This window comes from Ursus arctos, unplaced genomic scaffold (assembly GCF_023065955.2).
Source record: "Ursus arctos isolate Adak ecotype North America unplaced genomic scaffold, UrsArc2.0 scaffold_17, whole genome shotgun sequence".
NCBI classification, from domain to species: domain Eukaryota; kingdom Metazoa; phylum Chordata; class Mammalia; order Carnivora; family Ursidae; genus Ursus; species Ursus arctos.
Genome location: NW_026622841.1, coordinates 13,835,304 through 13,858,679, shown reverse-complemented (window position 1 = coordinate 13,858,679; position 23,376 = coordinate 13,835,304). Strand labels below are relative to the sequence as shown.

General features: G+C 37.4%; 1 protein-coding gene across 7 annotated transcripts in view; it reads right to left on the bottom strand.

The window, feature by feature from the left end:
- Positions 1-926: 926 nt before the first annotated feature.
- The window catches only part of PIGN (phosphatidylinositol glycan anchor biosynthesis class N), a 106,905-nt gene continuing 84,455 nt past the window's right edge, over positions 927-23,376 (bottom strand). For all 7 annotated transcript variants that reach the window (XM_026496422.4, XM_048218572.2, XM_057313358.1 and 4 more), the window contains 6 exons: positions 21,823-21,878; positions 21,499-21,574; positions 19,587-19,660; positions 11,909-11,951; positions 9,594-9,646; positions 927-2,928 (listed from right to left, as the gene is read on the bottom strand). In XM_026496422.4, coding sequence (XP_026352207.3) covers positions 2,805-2,928; positions 9,594-9,646; positions 11,909-11,951; positions 19,587-19,660; positions 21,499-21,574; positions 21,823-21,878 — 426 coding nt within the window. In that variant the 3' untranslated portion in view covers positions 927-2,804. The remainder of the gene's footprint in view (positions 2,929-9,593; positions 9,647-11,908; positions 11,952-19,586; positions 19,661-21,498; positions 21,575-21,822; positions 21,879-23,376) is intronic.

Here is a 23,376-nt window from a genome sequence, read left to right as displayed (position 1 = left end):
GATATTACCATAGTTCTGAAAACACATACCATAACAATCCCACTTCAAAGCATTTTATAAGGGATGAAGAAAATGTAGATATATAAGGAATGACTCTGAAAAGGTGAGAAATTACCACGTTCTCTCTGGTCTCCTAAAGGAGTCCTCCGGACTGCCAAAAGGCTGTCCACTTCAAATGACTGAGTCAATTTAGCTCCCTCCTTCAGCCCCCTTGATCAGATGATGTCTAGGATGTCTGGGGTTTATCTAGGGGCTCCCCAGGTTCTCCCCAGGAGAGCTGGAACTCTGCAGAGCTACTGCCTGTCTCTGGAGACAGTCTCTCACCTACTCCCCCCATCCCCCGCATAACCCTTCCCCTCCCCCTGGGCCAGCTCCATCAGAAATTACATTTTTGATGGCAGAGGTATGTATCAAAGGTGGGAGAGCAAAGGAGTCCTTAATCTACTACAACAAGTATATAAAAGTAGGGGGTGGGGGTGGGGAACATAATGCTCCTAATATGTGAGTTGGCTGAAATTTGGATCGTGAATGATGACTAGGTATCTAGGTATGTAGTCCAGCTCTATCATTGTTAGTTGCAGGGAATTATTACGAAAATATATTACCATTTATAATATTATTTCCCTAAAAAATAAAAAAGCATTTTATGTTCTAAATAGTGCACACTAAATATAATAATACAGAGAACTAAAACATTGGTTAATTATGCATAGACTGCAGTTAGTTTCTGAAGTCCTTAGAGTATCCTCCAAGATTTATTCATGGTCCACGGATTTTTTGTTCAGTATTTTCTCAATCTGATATGCACCCTTTAATTCTTACAGGAATTCCTAATTAAAGCAAATGCTAACCAACAAATGTCTTAAGTTTTGATTTGGAGATCTGGTATTAACAGTTAGAATGAAAAAGTGAATGCCTTAAACAAATATATTTAAATCATATTTATTTTTTCTGTTATTAATATAAAAATATGCATTTCAAAACACTTTAAGATATTTGACAAGCTGCACAACCGAAAAGGCCCATCTAGCAGACTGCTCCCAAGCGAGTGTGAGGCGTCCAGAAAACAGCGCAGCAAGGCCAGTCTGTGGCTGCAAGTATATATTCCTGTTGTGTAAGCGCACATTGACTCAAAACAATATTAGGAAAAGATGTGCTTCGAAGAACAAAATAAAGGTAAAGCACTGACCACCTTTTACAATGCTGTAATAAAATATTCATTAATTCCTCTGTGGAAAATCTCGGAATAGATGGAAGATAAAACTAGATATAAAAGGAGTTAAATGGTAGGTGTTTATAAAGTCAGTTTTCTCTTATTTGTTTAAAAACAGATTAAAAATCCTCTGAGACAATGTGAAAGTTCGTGGGTTTTGTATCTGCCAATGTCATCACCTGCTAACAGCAGCTTCTTAGTTGTTGATTGAAATTTTATATTACAGACTGATGCATGTGGTCTTATACTGACATCGATCTCTTTCTTTTACTTACTATGCTGCTGTCATTGGTATACCATTAAGTACTATGACACACAAATTATCACCACACTTCATAAGCAGAAATTAAGAAAGCACATTTTGCCAAACTGATTTTCAAATCTTCTAAATTGTATTTGCTCACTCACCTGCCAATTTGAAAAATATAGTAATTTGTAGAGAGCTTCTTCATCATTAATGTGAGTTAGTAATGCTATAATTTAATTCAAAAGCAATTATTTTTTTTAAATGGGACTCAGACCAGCAAAGCTTAGTATCAGCCAAAATCTATGGGCACCCCGTGGGCAAAAGGCCAACTCTATAGTGATATACAAGGTCGCCTGATGAAAAATCCAAATAAAAATTACTCTCAAAATATTTTGTCCATTAGAATTAGTTTACAGATGGAAATTTAAATTAAATGAAAGGACTCTAGGCCTTTGGGCTAGAATCTTACAACCAGAAAGATCAACAATGTTAACAATGATTTCTGTGATCTTGTCAGGAAGTTTAACCATTGACTTCAAGAATTCTGTTGAAACAATACGTGATAAAAGGTACGGGGGTAAGAAATACTGAGTCTACAATTGAACATCTTTCCCCTGAACTAGACACAAATACCAAGCGTTTTCCACCTTTTCATCTTCAGAAATCCCAATGCGAATCCAGAAATGAAGAAAAAAAATAGAGTGAAGGTCAAAGCTGCACCTGGCTGGTACACGATGAACACGCTGGAAACAGCGCTGAGACAGTATTGCACACCGAAGGAAAAGGACAAACGGCTGGCAGCATTGTTTCTACTGAAGCTTCAGGAAGTAGCAGATCCTGATTGTCTTTCTAGTGTTATCATCAAGTAGTTAGAACTATTTGCAAAAACAGCGCTGAGAGTTGATAAATGTTTATGGTGCCACCTGGTGATTTCCTTCAAGTTTCGCCATCACTGATTTTGGATGTGATCAGTACTGCCCCCACAGGAGCACATCCTCCTTTGCTCGTAAGAGGAGTTGCACAGTTGGTGACCAGACTGTTACAGGTGCTCTGAAACGTCAAAGAGAAGAGCTGCCAGCTAAAGGAAGAAAATGCAAATGGAGAAAGTTTACTATGCTTTTCCACAGATATAGCCACTATTTCACACGTACAAAACCTAAAGAAAATGGAAGCTCCTTTATTCCAGACAACCTGTAAATTCAGAATTCCACATATCGTTTTCATTGTAGGAGCAGAATATGCTGTATACCAATATCCATTTTCTTACTGAATCCTCGATAAGAGTTCGGTTTAAAAGGTGAATGAGAAGCAGGATCCAGATGTTGAATGATGGCTTCAGTAACATTATATGAGGTGGCTTTTGGGTTTGCCACAGAGTTCAAGTTTCTTTGTCGTGAGCAGGTGTGCCAGGCCATTGAGAAACACGAGAACGATGGTCATAGACATAACAATCACGTAGTGGCTGATGCTACAGAAGGAGAAAAAGAAACATGTGACAGGAAGAAAGAAAACATATGGGAAGGAACATAGATCCCTCTAAATAACGTTCCTAAATGTATACATAAAATACACAGAATTACAAAAGATACCAATGATTTTTTCAAGTTTATTTATTTATTTTAGTAATCTTTACACCCAACATGGGGCTCAAACTCACTACCCCGAGACCAAGAGTCCCATTCTCTTCCGACTGAGCCAGCCAGGAATCCCCCACCAATGATTTTGAAATAGATGTCAAATGTTAGAAAAACAAATTTGTTACACAAGTAGTGATGAACATAATGTTTTGAGATCTCTCCAACAACTGTAATATGTTATGAAAATGTCTGATTGATATTGGCAGTGCCTGTGTCTTTGTCATCAATCTAAGGTTACTGCCCCCAGGTTAAGTATTCTGACATTTTACAGCAGGCCATCCTATGCTTTGACAGAAGTTAGAAGTACTTTAACAAAACTACCAATCAAACACACACACATAAACGTTACCCACATTCAAATTCAGTAAAGTAAAAGTTTTATAGCCAAGGCATCTAAATGAAGGAGAAAGGATAGATTTCTTCATTAATCTCCAAGTCAAAGCTACTGTCTCCCAGATTTTGCTCTTTTAGACCTTTTATCACTTTTATACTTTAAATTACCTAAAACACTCTTAACATTTTAAATTACTTTAATAATAAGTTTCATAAAACCAGTAGGTAGGTGGCTATTCTCAAATTTAGTGGACATCTATCTATAAAAGGTATTTCACAGATCACTTATCTCTTTACAGTGGCCTGAAATCACAAAAATTTGGGCTCATTTAAGCTAACATTATTGGTAGGAAACAGTTGTGAAGCTCATCACAAGTAATGGAGCCATAAGACATTCAGCTTGTGATATTTTCCATCAAACAAGTCTTGGTATCATCTTAGCAGAGCAGGGTGAAAGGAGCACCCAATTTCAACTTGAAATGAGTTTAGCTGTTCCCACTCTCTCCCCTTGACTATTCTGACATCATTTAAATCAGGTATTCTCAAGGTCTACATGTGTGATGGCAGAGGGACAGGGTCTCTGTGCGGAGGGGCATACAGAAGCACCGGGAAGGCCTGTTCAGCCTGTACAAGGGGTGATAAAAGGCTGATTGTACTTTTTAATCAGGGTAATGGGCAAAAGAAGCAGGTCATCTCTATCAGAGGTACTGGATAAGAAAGAGTTTGAGAATCACTGATTTTAATAAAGCTTAGTATTCATTATAAGAGTAAAGGTATTTTATGGCACTTACTAATTACATTTAGGAGGATATTAAAATATTGTTGCACATAATGAGAAGTTATCATTATATCTAGAGAGAAGTGATACTTTGTCATTTGTAGTTTAATAAGGTATAACAACAGTGCACGTAGGAAACAATGTCCGAATGAACACCACTATCAAATCAAACCAATCAAACTGATGATGCCAACTCTTCACCTCATACCAAATACACTGAGAATGTAAATTTAAATATGTTCTTATAGTTATGAAGATTACCTCAAGGGACCTTTTTCTCTAGCTTAAGAAATGCACTTCTTTTAGGATGTTATATAAAAGGCAGTACTCTGTGAAGTCTACGACCCGCTATGAATGAAGATAGTGTAAAAGATCAAAAGAAGAAAATACTAAATTGTAGCTCTGTCAGCCCAACTCAGTTTTATGGCCTGGGCAGGGTATTTTTCACATGGCTGTTAAAAGAACACCTGATGCCACAAGGTTCTCCAGAGAACCACTGAGCTTATAGCCACAGGCTCAGCTGGCTCTACTGACTGGAGTATATTCCTTTAAGAGTCTCAATTTAATTCTGGTAAAATCCACTCTGAAGATGCATTTTTAAACATCCTGGACTATCCCCATAAACACGAATACTGTTTAATGCCCTAATAATACAAACTTCATTTTTAAACTATTACTTGTTAACCTGAAACTAAAAGCTGAGGCATCTCTCAAACCTATTCTGAAAACCCACTGCAATCACCACGATGACATGATATGACCACTACAGATATGTGCAGACCACATTCATGGTGAGCCCCCACTCCTCTCTAGAATTCTGGGACACATTCTCACCATTTCTGTATTCATAAAGCAATCAAGTAGTAAGGACAAAAGGACAACATTCCATTCCTGTATTTAACAGGCATGTTACAGCTGAAGTTATTAACTATATTTCTAATAAAAAGGAGTTTAGAAACAAAATTTGTCACAAAGGGAAACCACCACAGGAGCACAATTCAAATAACTCTAGATCCCATTAAGGAAACTCTGCCAATAAATTTAGCAATATCTGCAACATGACAAGAAACATCTCAGCTTTTCATATATACATTCACACAGGAATAATTAGAAACCCAAAACTTAAAAACAACATTCTCACAAAAAGAATGCAGGAAAAAGTACAATAATCAAGTTTTGATAATATGAACCCTATTATATGGTGCTTTAGCTTTGAATCTTGAAGCACATTTCCCAGCCATTATCCAAGTCTTTTCCTCGCAATAAATCAGATGCTGATGAAGCTGCACGAACCACTCGTGCCCATCAGACCTGTCCCACCCGGTTCCCCAAGGCAGTACATGCCATCACTGCTACACAGGATACACAGAGAAGATTCTAGAATTCTAACCTATCGACAAGAACAGCAGCAAATCAAAAACATCCCCCTGCAGCCTCAATCTGGGCAATTCCATTTAGAAAGTCTAATTTCTCTAACTCAGATTTCATTTTGTTTCTCCATCCCAACCCCTTCCATCCCCCAACCTCCCCTCTACAATCATCTTCCTTTGTTAAGAGGGCATTTTTTGGACGATATAATTATATAAGAGACAAAGAAGACAAACAGCAGAGCAAGGAGGTATTTCAGCAGGAGACTATGTGGGGAATTTATGGAGGATCACTCACTGCTTTCAGCTTGATGAACAGAACCTGAGCTCTGAAGTCCCCTATCACACCCGCCTTGGAGAAGTCTCTCAGAACAAGCACCCCATTTCACGGACCGGAGTTCGATGCGTGAGGGCAAAGCACTGAGACTGAGAAGAACTGTGGTTTAACTTAACTTACTAACTGGCTAATGCCTTTATCACCTTTCTGTCCCCTCTGGATTTTGTGGGGGTAATGAGCGTACCAGGATGACAGACATAAACTAGGACCGTTCCAGGTAAACCTGTACTTGTGGTCACTGTGTGCAGAGGGCAGCTCCCATTACGAAAAGCTCAAATTTCTACAGCATAGTTTTTACCCATTATAGCATGAATCAATTATATGATATTTTAATAAGTATCATCAATAAATTATAATACTGAAACATGGAGTTAATACCCTTTCCTCATGGCTAGTACTGCAGAGTGGGGGTCATCAAAGCATTCTTGACCTGCGAGGGCTAATGCACCATTCTGTTTCCCTTGGTTTGAATGATGCTCAATGTTTGTCTTATGCATCTATAGTCTCTCTTTCTGCAATTATTTTGTGCTCTGATGAACACTTTATTCCCATGATGGTTGTGTAAAGGAATGCAAGAAATAGGCCTGGAGGTACCACGCAAGTGCCAGGAAGAACGTCATGCTAGATGTTAAATACAAGTTTTGCAATGGCTCAAAGCCTCTTTTAAAAAGGATCAAGCAAGCACAGGTAACAAAAATAAAAACAGATAAATCAGACTACATAAAAATTTAAAACTTTTGTGCATCGAAGGACACACTCAACTACTTCTGGCTCACTCCCTCCTGATCAATATTTCTTTATCCTTTAAATCCTAAACGTGTATTATCAAAACTTTGCAGTGAATGAATGGTTCCAAAGCCACTTTTAAAAGAGAGTTTATGAGGGTCACAAAACAAAGACTTTGGGAAATTCCCTGTAAGTAGAGGCAGTGAGGGGCAGTGGGGATTCTACAGCCTTGGTTACTAAAGTGCTGCCCTCCAGACCTGCTCAACTGTTTCCCAATCTGTGACATAAGTGAGTCACAATCTTCTTAGCGCCACACTGTCCTCAGCGTGAAAATGAAGACTGTAAATACATCTACTGTGAAGAATATCTACATTACAGCGCTGTGCTAATAAGATCGCATGAAATAATGTGTTGGAAGACCCTTAAACACTGCAGCATGACACAAAGGTTCGTCATTTGTGGAGAGGTGTGACTGGGGCAATCCTTTGACTGACATCCTGGACCTCCTATTCAAGTTCAGCTTCTGTCTTATTTTGCCTTTACCTAATGTAAACCGATTCCCCAGTCTCTGAGCTGCCTTCCTCATGTCTTTCAGCACTCCTATCACAAATAACCAACTGCTGGGCATGTGGACTCTGTGTTGCAATACACAGCCTTGCTCTGACCTTGTGCCTAAGTCTCTGCCTTGACTCTACTCTGTAAACAAGCTTACTCCATTTGGGCTCCAGTACTGGCTCCAGAACCCCAGCTTTGACAGAGGGTAATTAGAACTGATGTATAGAGGGACATTCACTCCTTCCAACTATAATATCATTTCTCACACTCATGAGTAAAATGAAATGGCAATAAAATCTCAGAGACAGGTGAGGGTATTCCATGCGGTTACTGCCTGTATTTCTCCTTTCCTTTCTAACGAAGCTTGAAAGAATGGTCTACACTTAAACTCTACTTCCTGACTTCCCATTTCATTTATTCCATTTGCTGTAATTTTTATCAGAGTCATACATGCAGTACTAAAAACATAAAATAGTGGCAAAAGATTTATGATGAAAACCGACAATCCTCATTCTTCCTTCCCCACTTCTCAAGAAAAACTGCTTTGGCCACTTCTCTTTTTAGATCTTCTGGTGGTTACCTCCTTACCATGAGTTAGTATCTTTATATTGCTATTTACTGATACATCAATTTAAAACATTATATATCAAGTCCCTGCTAGGAAAGAGGAGAATTGAGCCTCAGTTCTCAGTTCAAGAGAACTGAGCCCACCATTTTGTCTGGAATATATCTTACTCATTTCACTTTTAGTTATTTTTTCTTCTATTAGTTTTTCTTCTATTTTTCCTTATGAGTCATCTTTGAGGAATAATTTATATGTAGGCAAATGGAACGGCTTTAAGTGTCCAGTTAGATGAGTACTGACACATGGTACAGCATGTAACCATCCTCACTGTTAAGACTGAGAACATGTCCATCACCCCCAGAAGTTCCACATTCCCTTTTGCAGTCAAGCTCACCCTAACTCCCAGTGCTAGAGATGGACGATGGTGATATTGCACAACACTGTGAATATACTTAATGTCGCTGAACTGTACACTTAAAAAAAGTTAAAATGGTAAGTTTTGTTATCTATATTTTACCACAGTTGAAAATAAAAAGTCTCAAAAAAAATAAAAATAAAAAATCTCACACACAAAAATACTATATTTTACGGGAATATGTTCCAAACAAAATTCTGGCATATGTCTAAAATGAAAGAAAACTAATCAAACTTCAGAGAGAATAAGGAGAGGTATGTCAAACACAAGGAACACTCTGAAGGATAAAAAGCAGAACCACAGAATAAAATCAATACTAATTGCTGCCTTTACTGAAGCTTCTTCGATGCCGGGCACTGTGCTCAATGCCCCATGTGGAGTCATCCATCCAGACAACTACACGAGACAGGGGAGAGATGAGAGGGATTAAGTCACTTGTGGATGGTCTCGCTGCTAAAATGTGGCAGAAGTTGTTCAAGCCCAGGTGCTCTGGTCTAAAGCCCATGCTCTGATCCACTGTTTTGTCTGGACACTTTGGGATCAGAGGGCTGGAGAGAGAGACATCAACTTTCCCTAAGCATTCAAGCTTAAGGGCAATGAAAACAAAACGATCTAGGGACACCTTTCACGTGTCTGGCACATATGGAATGAAGTAGATTCAAATCAGATGAGGCAGGGAGGCAAATGTGTATTAAATAAGAAAGCAGAACCAGGAGTGAGCTAAGATATAGGAACGGAGGAGAGAATGTCTAACACAGTCTCACCCAAACCTACGCCAATTCATAGCAACACAAGTGCTAAATAAATATTGACTAAATGAAATAAAATCAGTCTATAAAAATGTATTATCTCCGAATGCATTTGAAAACAAAAAGGCAAAAAGACCGACTTTGCTTTCTCTCAAAGAAAATAAATTTAACAGATTATGGCAATCATTCACGTTCAAATCATAATAAAGAAAAAACTGACTTTTTGTTCAGATTATACTTTAACACCATTGTAGGTCTCACTTGTTAAATGTTCTCCTATTAAAGATTCTAAGAGGCAGATAATGATTACACACAATTTAAATTGCCACATAAAATCCATACTGCTACTGAGTGCTTCATTTTTCTAAAGAGACTGAGAGATTATGAGGACAGACTCTGAAAACCCAGATCAGATTGAAGCAGTTTCTCTTGCACCTTCCCGCTGTCCTATAGTTTTCTCCAGAGTTGGCATCTATCCCCACGTCGCCCCAAGAAAACACTTGCTAACGTGTTAATGCTAAGAATTGGAGAGACATGTCTCACTTCCAGAGGCTTAAAATAATTGCTACTTGCTATGTTTACCTCAAAATCAAATTGATACCTTCTACTAAGATGTCAAATTATTTTTTTCACTGTACTCTTAAGGATGTTAATGTGAATATATACTGCACCTTGTTCCAATATCAAGCCAGCTGCCATAATCCTTGACCAAGAAGAAAAAATGCTGTAAAATAAAACAAAATATGACTCTGTTAAAAACAAAGGTATTTTGATTCAGATGAAAAACAATGTTATTTTAGGATTATGAGTTTCAGACTTCTGACCTCTCATAACCACTATCTGACTAGAATCTATACGAATATCTCCTTTACAGAAATTTTTGCTTGGACTAAAATGAGTGATAGCCTAAAAGCCGATATAGCATTACCATTCAATCAAATGAACACAAAACTGATATTTAAGAATAGCTAAAAATAAAGATAACCAACTTAATTTTTTAAAGTAAGCTCTAAGCCCAATGTAGGACTTGAACTCAAGTCCCTGAGATCAAAAATCACAGGCTCTACTGACTGAGCCAGCCAGGTGTCCCAAAGACAACCAGTTTTAATAAAAGACACTAAATAATATCAAAGACCTCAGTGAAAAAAAGCCAGTCATCCACTTATCAAAAATATCTACTAATAGCCTACTATATGCTAATCACTGTGTTAGGTCCTGGAGATAAACTCTTTTGGGATTTGTATAACCCAATGAATAATTCAATCAAATTATCAGATGTGTGTGTGTGTGTGTGTGTGTGTGTGTGTGTGTGACAGAGAGAGAGAGAGAGAGAGGGAGAGAGATGAGTGTTATCATTGGAAAAGACAGGCAATTATGGGAGCACAGGGGAAGGGGTACATAGCCCAGATGTAGCATAAGGGAAGGCTATCCCAATAAAAAGTCTACAAGTCTAAGTAAAAAATAAGAGTCAGGTGAAAGAGGAGTCTGAGGAGATCGGAGGAGAAGTATGTTTCTGACATAGGGAGAAACCTACATAAATGTCAAGAGTCCAGGGGGAGTGCGGCAGGTCCAGTGAGGAGGCGGTGTGGAGAGAACAAGGTGGGAGACGATACCAGTCAAGTAAGCAGAAGCGAGGCCACAAATGGCTTTGTAAGCTAAAGTAAGCAATCTGACTCTAAAAAATTAATCAGAGAATTTAAATTCCCTTCTACTAACATGTCCTGCTCATTTGCCACTTTGTGAGCAAAACTGAAAGCTGATTTGTTCTAACATTATTATGTACGGTTAATTTCAGATCTATATTGGATATCCAGTTCAACAGAACACAAAAATACTCTCATCTAAATCAAGTGACCAAGAATCTGATTGGGAAGTTACCCTACTTGGTGTCCCTAATCAATTCTAGCATAGGATGTTATATAGTGAAGAATTAGCTTACCCAAAAAGAAATCTGGCCTTTGCCTTCAGCTATCTGGAGTGACTTCTGGGCCCATGGAATGTCATGCCTGATGGGAGGATTTTGCCTGGGGGGCCTTAGCCACTGGACAGTCTAATAATGTGATTTATATTGGGGGCTTTGGGCCACATGGTATCAGTTCCACCGCTAGAAGGACTGAACATTAAAGGACAGTCATGGGAACAAAATGTGATTGATCCCCATTAAAAAGTTGACACCAAGGCTCTGGCGAGCCTCATTGGCAGTATTCCCTCTGAATATCGCACATCAATGCTGGAAGAGTAATGCTGTCCCAACTCCATTGGGAGAGGAGGACCAGAGTTCCACAGTCGGACCCTTCCTAGACTCTGCCTTCTGAGTCTCTTCCCTTGGATAACTTTGATCTGTATCCTTTCCTATAATAAACCGTAACTGTGAATATAATAGTTTTCCATAAATTTTGTCCTTCTAGCGTATTATCAAACCTGAGGACAGTTTTGAGAAGCCCCCGAACTTGTAGGTGTAAAGTAGGTTCTTTTTCTTAATACACTACATACAAGAGGCCCACCTGCATGCTCCTTACTCAGAACTCCCTTACGAGAGTCATTAACTTGGTAACATCTTCCCACTTGAAAAGCTCTACTTCTTCTTTCCTTCCTTCCCTCCATTTTCTCCATCTTAGAGAAGGGTTAGAAAAATCAACATTTCAAGTAGGAAAATGAAGTATTACCTAAATCTAAAATTAGCTTTTTCTGTGAACTTCCTATAGAAGGCTCATTTCAGACACAATGCACCATGGAAGACTAGGTATAAAATGACAGATGCAAATAAATCAAATAAGAAGACTTTTGACACCTTCAGAAGAACACCCTTCCTGCATAAGTCACATAAAAAGAAATTAATTTATATTAAGTGTAAATTATGCCAGCATTTACAACTTAATATCTAAAGATTTCATGCACAGAAATGCATTCAGATTTCTCTTGATTAAATCAAATCAGCACTTAGCTTCTCAATCTTATTTATACTGAATATCCAATAATGCCTTACCAAAGCCATAATGTCTGATATGATGAGAACCATGAGAAAAAGGCTGGAAAAAAAATAAAGAAAGATTACACATAATAGAACAGGCACATTTTTAAAGCACATTAAAATAAAAATGAGAATAATCAAATAATCCTCTATTAGTATTTTTGCTTCTGAAAATACTACTTTGGACAAGGGCTCTTTTCACATTATAACGGGCAACTATCCCACAGTGATGGTCTGGAATTCAAAAATGCTGTTTAACATTTTGAATATTTATTTCAATGGCAGGAAAGGGATGTGAACTATGATTTTTATTTATTTTTATTTATTTATTTTGGAGAGAGAGAGAGGGAGAGGAGGAGGGAGAGGGAGAGAGAGAATCCCAAGCAGGCTCCATGCTCAGCTTGGAGCCTGATGTGGGGCTCCATCTCACGAACCTGAGATCATGGCCTGAGCTGAAATCAAGAGTTGGACCTTAACCAACTGAGCCACTCAGTGTCCAGAATAATGATTTTTAATTAAACTTTTTATTTTGAGATAATCACATGCAATTACAAGAAATAATATAGAGGGATCTCATGTACCTCTGGCCTAGTTTCCTCCAAGGTAATATCTTACAAAACTATAGTACAATATCACAACCAGGATATTGACACTGGTACTGTCAAGATATAGAATGTTTCCATCATTATAAGGATCCCTCATGATACTGTTTTATAGCTACACCTATCCTCCATCCTTAACCTCTGAAAACCACTAATCTGTTCCCCATTTCTGTAATTTTGTCATATCAAGAGTGTTGTAGAAGTGGAATAATTTACATGATACTTTGTAACCTGTTGGGATTGTATTTTTTTCACTCAGCATAATTCCCTTGAGATTCTTCTAAGGTATTGTAATGTATCAGTAGTTTGATCCTTTTTATTGCTGAGTAGTACTCCATTTATGGATGTACCACAGTCTGCTTAACCATTCAAACACTGAAAGACATTACAAATAACACTGCTATAAACACTTGAGTACAGTTTTTTATGCAAACATAAGTTCTCATTTCTCTAGGAAAAATACCACAGACAGTGTAATTGTTGGATCTTATGGCAGTTGCATGTTTAGTTTAATAAGAAACTAAAACTCTATGGGACGCCTGGGTGGCTCAGTCCGTTAAGCATCTGCCTTTGGCTCAGGTCATGATCCTGGGGTCCTGAGATCGAGTCCCACGTTGGGCTCCTTGCTCAGCAGGGAGCCTGCTTCACCCTCTGCCTGCCGCTCCCCCTGATTGTGCTCTCGCTCTGACAAATAAATTAACAAAATCTTTTAAAAAAATAAGAAACTAAAACTCTTTTCAGAGTGGTTACACACTATATTTTCCCATCTGCAATATATGGAGCATTTTCTTTGCATCTTTACTGGCATTTGGTGTCACTACTTTTTATTTTTAGCTATTCTTTTTTTTTTTTTTTTTAAGGATTTTATTTATTTGAGAGAGAGAGAGACAACCAGCGACAGACGGAACATAAGCAGGGGGAGTGGGAGAGGAAGAAGCAGGCTCCCAGCAGAGGAGCCCGATGTGGGGCTCGATCCCAGGACTCTGGGATCATGCCCTGAGCCGAAGGCAGACGCTTAACGACTGAGCCACCCAGGCGCCCCTATTTTTAGCTATTCTGATCACTGTATAATGATACCTCACTATGGTTTTAATATGCATTTCCTTAATCATTAACGATGTTGAACAGCTTCAACTGCCGTCTATATGTGCTCTCAGGTCTTTTACTCATTTTCTCATTAAATTGTTTGGTGTTTACTGTTGAGTTTTGACAGTTCTTTATATATTCTGGATAGTAGTCCTTGGTCGGATACATAGTTTGTAAATATTTTCTGCCAGTATGTAGCTTGCCTTCATTCTCTTAACAGGGTCTTCTTTTTCATAGAGCTAAGCTTTTAATTATGATGAAGTCCAATTTATCAATTTTTCCTTACATGGATCATGGTTTTGGTGTCAAGCCTAACTTTTTCCTAGCCCAAATCTCAAAGATTTTTCTCTTATACTTTTCCTAAAAGTTTGAATCTGTGGTTTATTTTGAGTTAATTTTTATGTAAGGTGTAAGATTTTGGTCAAGATTTAAAAAAAAAAAAAAAATCACAGCATGCCTACTTGATTTCCTTAACAAGGCAATGAAGAACTTAATGCTCATGTGTAATATAGAATCTTAGCTTTTTTATTAGCAGAAGAAATGGCCAAAATTCCCTCCACCATTAAGATATCACAGCAAGTAGATAATTAAGGGGGAAAATTCAAATCATTTTTGTCATCTAGCGCTTTTCTCTTAAGTCCAAACAGAAAACAACAATGAAAAGTGTTCTCAGATTTTAAAATTTCTACATACAATACAGAACTGCAAGAAAGCTGTAGATTTCTCTGATCTTATTTACAAGTTTAATGTTCTAAAAAAGTCTTTACTCCAGGGAAAACTTATGGGATCAATTATTGAATTGAATTACACAGTTCCATTTCAGTACACTTATTCTAAAATCACCCTTGACTTCTCTTTTAGACATAACTGTTTTTCTAACTATAGGTCTGAAATATAGAAATGTAACTCAAGGGGCGCCTGGGTGGCACAGCGGTTAAGCGTCTGCCTTCGGCTCAGGGCGTGATCCTGGCGTTATGGGATCGAGCCCCACATCAGGCTCCTCTGCTATGAGCCTGCTTCTTCCTCTCCCACTCCCCCTGCTTGTGTTCCCTCTCTCGCTGGCTGTCTCTATCTCTGTCAAATAAATAAATAAAATATTAAAAAAAAAAAAAAGAAATGTAACTCAATAGTTCACATACAAAGACATATAGCACAAGTCAGACTTATATCTAATTGAAGCATTATGTATCATTAAAAATAAGTCTGACACAACAGACATACAATAAGGGTGTTAAACTAAGAGTTTGTGGAGAACACAATGGTCATTCAGTACAACCTCCTGAACAAAGCACCAATTCTCAAAGTAACAATCCCAATGAAAGTTCCGTCTAGCATGGGCTTTAACAGTTCCAGTTACTGAATCCACCCCAATTTACACAGCCCCAATAACTACAAAATGCTTTCCTTCTTTGAATCAAAATCAGTGAAACAAAAATTCCACCCTTCGGCTCTAGTTCTTCTGAGAAAGAAGTACAAAGAAACCTATACATTAAGTGCAATCCCTATCAAAATACCACCAGTATTTTTCACAGAGCTAGAACAAACAATCCTAAAATTTTTTTTTTTATTTTAATGATTTTTTTATTATATTATGTTAGTCACCATACAGTACATCCCCGGTTTCCAATGTAAGGCTCGATGATTCATTAGTTGTGTATAACACCCAGTGCACCATGCAATACGTGCCCTCCTTACTACCCATCACCGGTCTATCCCATTCCCCCACCCCCCTCCCCTCTAAAGTCCTCAGTTTGTTTCTCATAGTCCATAGTCTCTCATGTTTCATTCCCCCTTATGATTACCCCCCCTTTCTTTATCCCTTTCTTCCCCTACGGATCATCCTAGTTCTTATGTTCCATAGATGAGAGAAATCATATGATAGTTGTCTTTCTCTGCTTGACTTATTTCACTTAGCATTATCTCCTCCAGTGCCGTCCATGTTGTAGCAAATGTTGAGAACTCGTTCTTTCTGATAGCTGAGTAATATTCCATTGTATATATGGACCACAACTTCTTAATCCAGTCATCTGTTGAAGGGTATCTCGGCTCCTTCACGATTCAGCTATTGTGGACATTGCTGCTATGAACATTGGGGTGCATATGGCCCTTCTCTTCACTACGTCTGTATCTTTGGGGTAAATACCCAGTAGTGCAATGGCTGGATCATAGGGTAGCTCAATTTTTAACTTTTTAAGGGACCTCCACACTGTTTTCCAGAGTGGCTGTACCAACTTGCATTCCCACCAACAATGTAGGAGGGATCCCAAAACAATCCTAAAATTTGTATGGAACCACAAAAGACCCCGAACAGCCAAAGCAGCCTTGAAAAAGAAAAGCAAAGTCGGAAGCATCACAATTCCAGACTTCAAGCTATATTACAAAGCTGCAGGCATTAAGACAGTATGGTACTGGCACAAAAACAGACACATAGATCAGTGGAACAGAACAGAAAATCCAGAAATGGCCCATAGCTATATGGTCAACTAATCTTTGACAAAGCAGGAAAGAATATCCAATGGAAAAAAGTCTTTTCAACAAATGGCGTTGTGAAAACTGGACAGCAACAAGCAGAAGAATGAAACTGGACCACTTTCTTATGCCATACACGAAAGTAAATTCAAAATGGAGGAAAGACCTAAATGTGATATAGGAAACCATCAAAATCCTAGAGGAGAACACAGGATCTGACATTGGCCATAGCAACTTACTAGACACATCACCGGAGGCAAGGGAAACAAACGCAAAACTGAACTACTGGGTCTTCAAGATAAAAAGCTTCTTGGGGCGCCTGAGTGGCTCAGTTGGTTGAGTGTCTGACTCTTGATTTTGGCTCAGGTCATGATCTCAGGGTTGTGAAATCGAGCCCCTTGTCGGGCTCTGTACTGGGTGTGAAGCCTGCTTAAGGTACTCTCTCTACCTCTCCTCTGACCCTCACTCCCTCTCTCCTTCTCTTTCTCTTTCTCTCTCTCTCCCTGAAAAAAAAAAAAAAAAGATAAAAAGCTTCTGCACAGTGAAGGAAACAATCACCAAATGAAAAGGCAACATTTGAAATGGGAGAAGATATTTGCAAATGACATATCTGATAAAGAGTTAGTATCCAAAATCTATAAAGAACTTCTCAAACTCAACACCCAAAACAAATAATCCAGTTAAGAAATGGGCAGAAGACATGAATAGACATTTTTCCAAAGAAGACATATAGATGCCTATACGTGGCTTTCATGTGAAAAGATGCTGAACATCACTCATCATCAGGGAAATACAAATCAAAACTACAATGAGATATCACCGCACACTGTCAGAATAGCTAAAATTAACATAGGAAACAAGAGATGTTGACGAAGATGTGGAGAAAGGGGAACCCTCTACACTGTTAGAGGAAACACAAACTGGTGCAGCCACTCTGGAAAACAATGTAGAGGTTCCTCAAAGAGTTAAAAATAGAACTACCCTACCACTCAGCAATTGTACTACTAGGTATTTACCCGAAGGATACAAACATACTGATTCAAAGGGTCACAGGCATCCTGATGATAATAGTAGCATTATCAACAATAGCCAAATTATGGAAAGAGCCCAAATGTCCATCAACAGATGAATAACTAAAGAAGATGTGGTATATGTGTATACAATGGAATATCACTCAGCCATCAAAAAGACTGAAATCTTGCCATCTGCAGTGATGTGGATGGAACTCGAGGGTATTACACTAAGCAAAACAAGTCAGTCAGAGAAAGACAGATACCATATGATTTTACTCATATGTGGAATTTAAGAAACAAAACAGATGAACATAAGGGAAGGGGGGAAAAAGAAAGAGAGGGAGGCATACCATAACAGACTCTTAACTACAGAGAACAAACTGAGGGTCAATGGAAGGAAGGTGGGCAGGGGATGGGTATTAAGGAGGGCACTTGTGTTGAGCACTGGGTTTTACATAAGTGATGAATCACTAAATTCTACTCCTGAAACCAATATTACACTGTATGTTAACTAACTAGAATTTAAATAAAAACTTGGAAAAAAAAAAGAAAGAAAAAAAAGAAATCCAATTTAAATGCGGGGTGCCTGGGTGGCACAGCGGTTAAACTTCTGCCTTTGGCTCAGGGCGTGATCCCGGCATTCTGGGATCGAGCCCCACATCAGGCTCTTCCGCTATGAGCCTGCTTCTTCCTCTCCCACTCCCCCTGCTTGTGTTCCCTCTCTCGCTGGCTGTCTCTATCTCTGTCGAATAAATAAATAAAATCTTAAAAAAAAAAAAAAAAAGAAATCCAATTTAAATGCAACAGACTTTTAAATATCTTTTTTGAAGTTTGGTTTGGTATTTTGAAATGTTTTTCTAAAACCACATTTTTTAAAAAAGATTTTTATTTATTTGACAGAGATAGAGACAGCCAGCAAGAGAGGGAACACAAGCAGGGGGAGTGGGAGAGGAAGAAACAGGATCGTAGCGGAGGAGCCCGATGTGGGGCTCGATCCCATAACGCCAGGATTATGCCCTGAGCCGAAGGCAGACGCTTAACGACCCAGGAGCCCCTAAAACCACATTTTATTGTAGGACACAGATGATGTTCTGCAACCCTAAGACACACCTGATTAGCAAACTTACTATCTTCTCAGCCTCAGTTTCCTTATCTAAAGAATGGGCAGAGTAATACCTACTTCATAGCACTGTTGGGAAAATTAAGCAAATAATATATGTAAAATATCTAATACAGTGCCTGCATATGGTAGGTGCCTAATATATACTGATTTCTTTTTCACTCCTTGTAACAAAAACTTTAGATAAAATTAAAGACACAGTGAAAGATACAATCTCTGCCATTTCAGAGTTCATATGTCATTTACCAGTTTTTTATTGCATCTAAGTAGCTATTTTTTATGTGATACTGACAAGGTATAAATGTTTTCACTGTTAAATTTATGTAAATATTCTGCAAAAATACTAAATTAAACTAGAAAGAAATTTCTACTATTTTTAAACAGTGGAAGAAAAACTTTTAAAATTATAATTGTTATTATGGCATATGCATAATAATATGCTAAACCCAGTTCTAGCTTCAACTCATCAAAAGAACATGCAAATTTATGCTAATATTAGTTATTTCTTTCAGCATTGAATATGCCAGTTTGATTCAAGAATAACAGAACTGCTAAGAAGCTTCATATTTATCTCAAGTGTCTTTCAGAGAGGCTGATCGGTCCTGTGCTGAGGCAATTTTATTAGTTAAAAAAAGCAAATAGTTTAGTTGATAGCTTCTCTTTCAGAGTCTTGATTGCTTAAGACTGACTGCTCGAGAAATTCCTTAAAACTTAGAAAAAATAATTCCCATTCCACTTGTCAAATATGTAGAAAATAATATTGAGAAGCTATGTAATTATTGACACGTAGAACAGTTCATTTAAAGCCATGTAAAATGAAATAATGTTAACACATTTGTCTCATACTTTTTTTTTTATGATTTTATTTATTTGACAGAGATAGAGACAGCCAGCGAGAGAGGGAACACAAGCAAGGGGAGCAGGAGAGGAAGAAGCAGGCTCATAGCGGAGGATTCTGATGTGGGGCTCGATCCCAGAACGCCGGGATCACGCCCTGAGCCGAAGGCAGACGCTTAAACTCTGCGCCCCACATTTGTCTCATACTTAAGAAATAACCCAAAAGAAAACAGAATGATATCCCTTGTGTTTTGTAAGCACAGTTATAACTACAAAAAACAAGTCATTAAACTATAATTTAACATTTATGTTTTACTGTTTTCTAGGGAAGCTCTTCACTAACTTGAATAATATTTTAATAACATTTTATTGTTGAAAAAGCATATTTGTCTGCTAGAGGCTCTAATCAACTAATTTCCTCTAATGATAGCTGAACTCTGGCAATAAGGGTACATTTTTTTCTCATTTTTATAATAAACAATCTCTGTTACACCATCATAGCAATCACATCTACCCTCACTGCCTGAACATGGGCAAGTCCAATGCTTCTTAAACATTCACCTTACCTTTTTGATGATAACTGGGTAGTCAGCTGAACCGCTTCAAAAGCACACATCACAAGAACAAAGGGGATTAAAATCTGTTTAAAAGGACAAAAAAACATGCCATGGGTAGCTGAAACATTTGAAAAACTTAAAAATAAATGCTATTTCTGCTTATAGCAATACTTCAACTTCTCAAATAAATTTTATCTGTATAGTGAAGAGCAAACTCTGAAATAAAACCATGATATCAATGACATATAGAATATTGATGAAATGGATTTAAAAATCTACATCAGTAGCGTATGTAGTATAAAAAGATAAATATCAACATTTATTTCAAATAACACCTAATACAAATTTTTGTTCTAGCTAACTCATTATAATAATTAATGACCATGTTCAAATGATTCCAAGAAAGTATGAGAGGCACAAAATGTCCAAATCAAATAAATTATAGAGCCTGATAATTTGATTCACAGATCCCTGAATCCATCTAGTTACTTGATACTATAACTCTACAAACATGATCTAGTTGCTCTGCCATTGCTTTTTGTGCATTTATCTTAATACAACTTTATTTCTGATTATACAATTCATATTCACTGTAAAATATTTATTAAAAAATTGAGAAAGGTATATTATAATTTATACTAGTTGAAAACCCATAATCCAGAGCTAATACTGTTAATATTTTGAGATACTGCATTCCAATAACCAATTAAAAAAAAAATATATATATATATATATATACTTGCCGTATAATAAAAAAGAAAGAAAATATGGAAAAGATGTGATGTTCAGGACTGCAGAAGATTCCTTCAAGCGAAGGGCATATGACTAAAATAGTTTGGGAGAACCTTCACTTCTGGCCACATCCATCCAAAAAGGCCATCCAGTGCATTATGTCAGTAAAGCTCTGAATGAGGCTGGAGAGTAAAGATGTAGTATTCTAATCTAAACTTTTCCTTTTCTTTACTTTTTTCTTATTTTTAATGAAAGGCCAATGGTCCCCAATAGAGTAAGAAAAGAGCAACTGCTATTAAAAAATGTAAAAGAAAGTTAAAGAAATAATGCATGTTTTAAAATAACTCAATTGGTAAAAAAATAAATAAAAATAAAAGAAAAAATAAATATAAAAATAATAGAAATTGGAACATGAAAAAAATATCTTTTTAACGTTTCTTAAGATTACCTTTGTATTAATGCAGCAACAAAAAAAGGATATTAATCCAATTAAGAGACACATACTTTTAACAATTAGTACTTACATGATCTGAACAGAAGGAAATTAGATTTTAGGCAGATATATACTAACTATATAAAATGTGCCAGGCACTGTGGTAGAGGGAATAAAACAGGCATAACTGACCCTTAAGAAGAAAGGAAAGAACATGAATTACGTTCCATAGGAGTCTGAACCTCCAAAGCTGAGGAATTTGCCATTATCTTGGTACCATCAGCACCCAGCTGGTGCCTGCTGCATCACACAATGTAAGCACTCGATGACGGATCTGTGGAGTGCACTCATCAATTCTAGGTACATGGATTATGAGAAAAGATTATAACATGTGGGCAGTCTCTTGTGGAGCAGAGAGAATCTTTGGGAGCATTGCAGTTCTGATCTGCACTGCCCTTCCCCACACATTTTAATCATCTGTGATAGGACTTCCTAGGACTTACACAGAATCTGTACTCTATGGAATTTAAGCAGGCTTAAGGATAAAACAAAAAGGTTAACTGTATTTTGGAGTAAAGCTAAAGGGTCCCATCTCCCATTCAGCATCATCTGTGACAGTATCTTCTTTCTGTGCTATTTCACTCTGTCAGAATGACTTTAGTCTTAAAGCCATGTAATGTTCCATAATCTTAATGTCACAATGAACTGATAATCTTAATCAGTATCTTAGGAAAATAAGAAAATAAGAAAACTAACCTTCCACATCATCAGGGCTCCCATCATAAAAGGACTAAACACGGTCAGAAAGCAATAGACAGAGGCAAGGTCAAAGCTAAGGAACCAACATAAAGAAAAAAGATTTTAGAATTCACACTGTAACTTTAAAAGAATGTTCTACTAAAAAGGTTGTTTAAACTACCTTTCTGAATATTAGGAAGCCACTAAAATGAATGAGGTAGATCTGTATGTGCTGATACATACCAAAATATATCATCCTTCAGTGTAAAAAGCATAGTACAGAACAAAATCCTAACTTGTATTATCTTTTATTATAAATATGCTGTTTTCATTTAAAATTACCTGTTAATAGAAGCTATGTTCCCAGTTCCAAAAAATGCTGTCACTAAGAAGAAAACCTAAACAGAGTTAAGGAAATGCCAAAACAAGTCAAAATTCATACAAATTTCTCCTTCATTTAGAAAAGATATGCCTATTCTACCATGAGGGTAACTTGATTTTTAACCTGTACATTCAGCCATAAATTGTTGTAAGTGAATGCTCCATTATATCTCCTTGTGAATACATTCGGAAAGAACCAGACTGAAGAGGCAATATGCTAAGAACCAGAGGCGTGGGAGGTTATCCTCACTTGTCACTAGTATCTTTGGGAGGGCATTTTCCTCTTCTCTAGCAGAAGCAAGTCATTCTATTGTATCTGTCGTTGGCCACTGATGATTTTTTCACAAGGAGAACAGGGACCTAGTGCATCAGACAGATATTTTCAGGAGAAATAGTGTTGCAGTTCATATATACTTGCTGCGTGCCCACTATCTGTGAAACGTGCTAGGTTCTTTTGAAGGCTCAGAAAGAAATAAGAGACCGTGTTCAGACCATGTTCTACAATAATTCAACAGAGAATGAGACGTAAGAAAATGTTAGACATCTTTTTGATACTTCTTAAGCTACATCTGTTTTAGTGCAGTAATAAAAGGTAAATATTAATCCTACTGGTGTCTAAGAACTAACTGCTAGGAAAGCACTAGGAAAATACTGCTTGGCCCATTGAAAGGACACAATAAATGTTAACTATTTTATTATTATAGATACCTACACAAAAGTGATAAAGAAACACTAAAGAGGATGTGTGAATTATGACAACTTTCAGTGAAAAAGTGACATTTGAGTTGGTTACTTGAACCTCAAATGTATTCATGGTTCTATTCATTCAACCAATCAACCAACCAACATTTATTGTCTAGTATATGCCAGAGGCAGAGATAGACACTAAGAACATAAATATGAATAAAATAGTTCCAAAGTGCTCACACGTTAACTAAGATTATGATAATATATAGAAGTATACGAGAAGCATTTTAAGGTTAACAGGGGAGAAATAAAAGACATAGTCAAGAAACATTAAGAGGTGTGATAGAAGCTTAGGGTTTATTGAAGGATACAGTGAAGATAAAGCAGGAACATAGATTGGTGGCATATCAATAAAAAGCCTTGACTTTACTGTGGAGACAATGAAAAGCCAGCAAACATTTTAGTTGAGTGATATAAACAAGAAATACTAGTGACAGTGAGATATTCAAATCAGGGAGATAAATAATTATAGGCAGGAAATACAATTGGGAAGCTATTTCAGTAGTTCATGTCAGGGGCAAGGATGGTCTGAACTAGTGCATTGGGAACAGAGATGGAGAAGGAGGGGAGACAGTGGGACTTTAGAACTGGACAAGAAGTAGTTAAATATGACAAGTTTGACGGCCTGTGTGACTGGGAATACGGTGATGCCATTCAATGAGATGAGGCCTGCCAGAGAGAGACTTTGGAGAGGAGTGGGCGGTGTTAGTCAGTTTGGGACATATATTTTGGTGATGCCCAGCAGAATATTGGACATATGGCTCATGA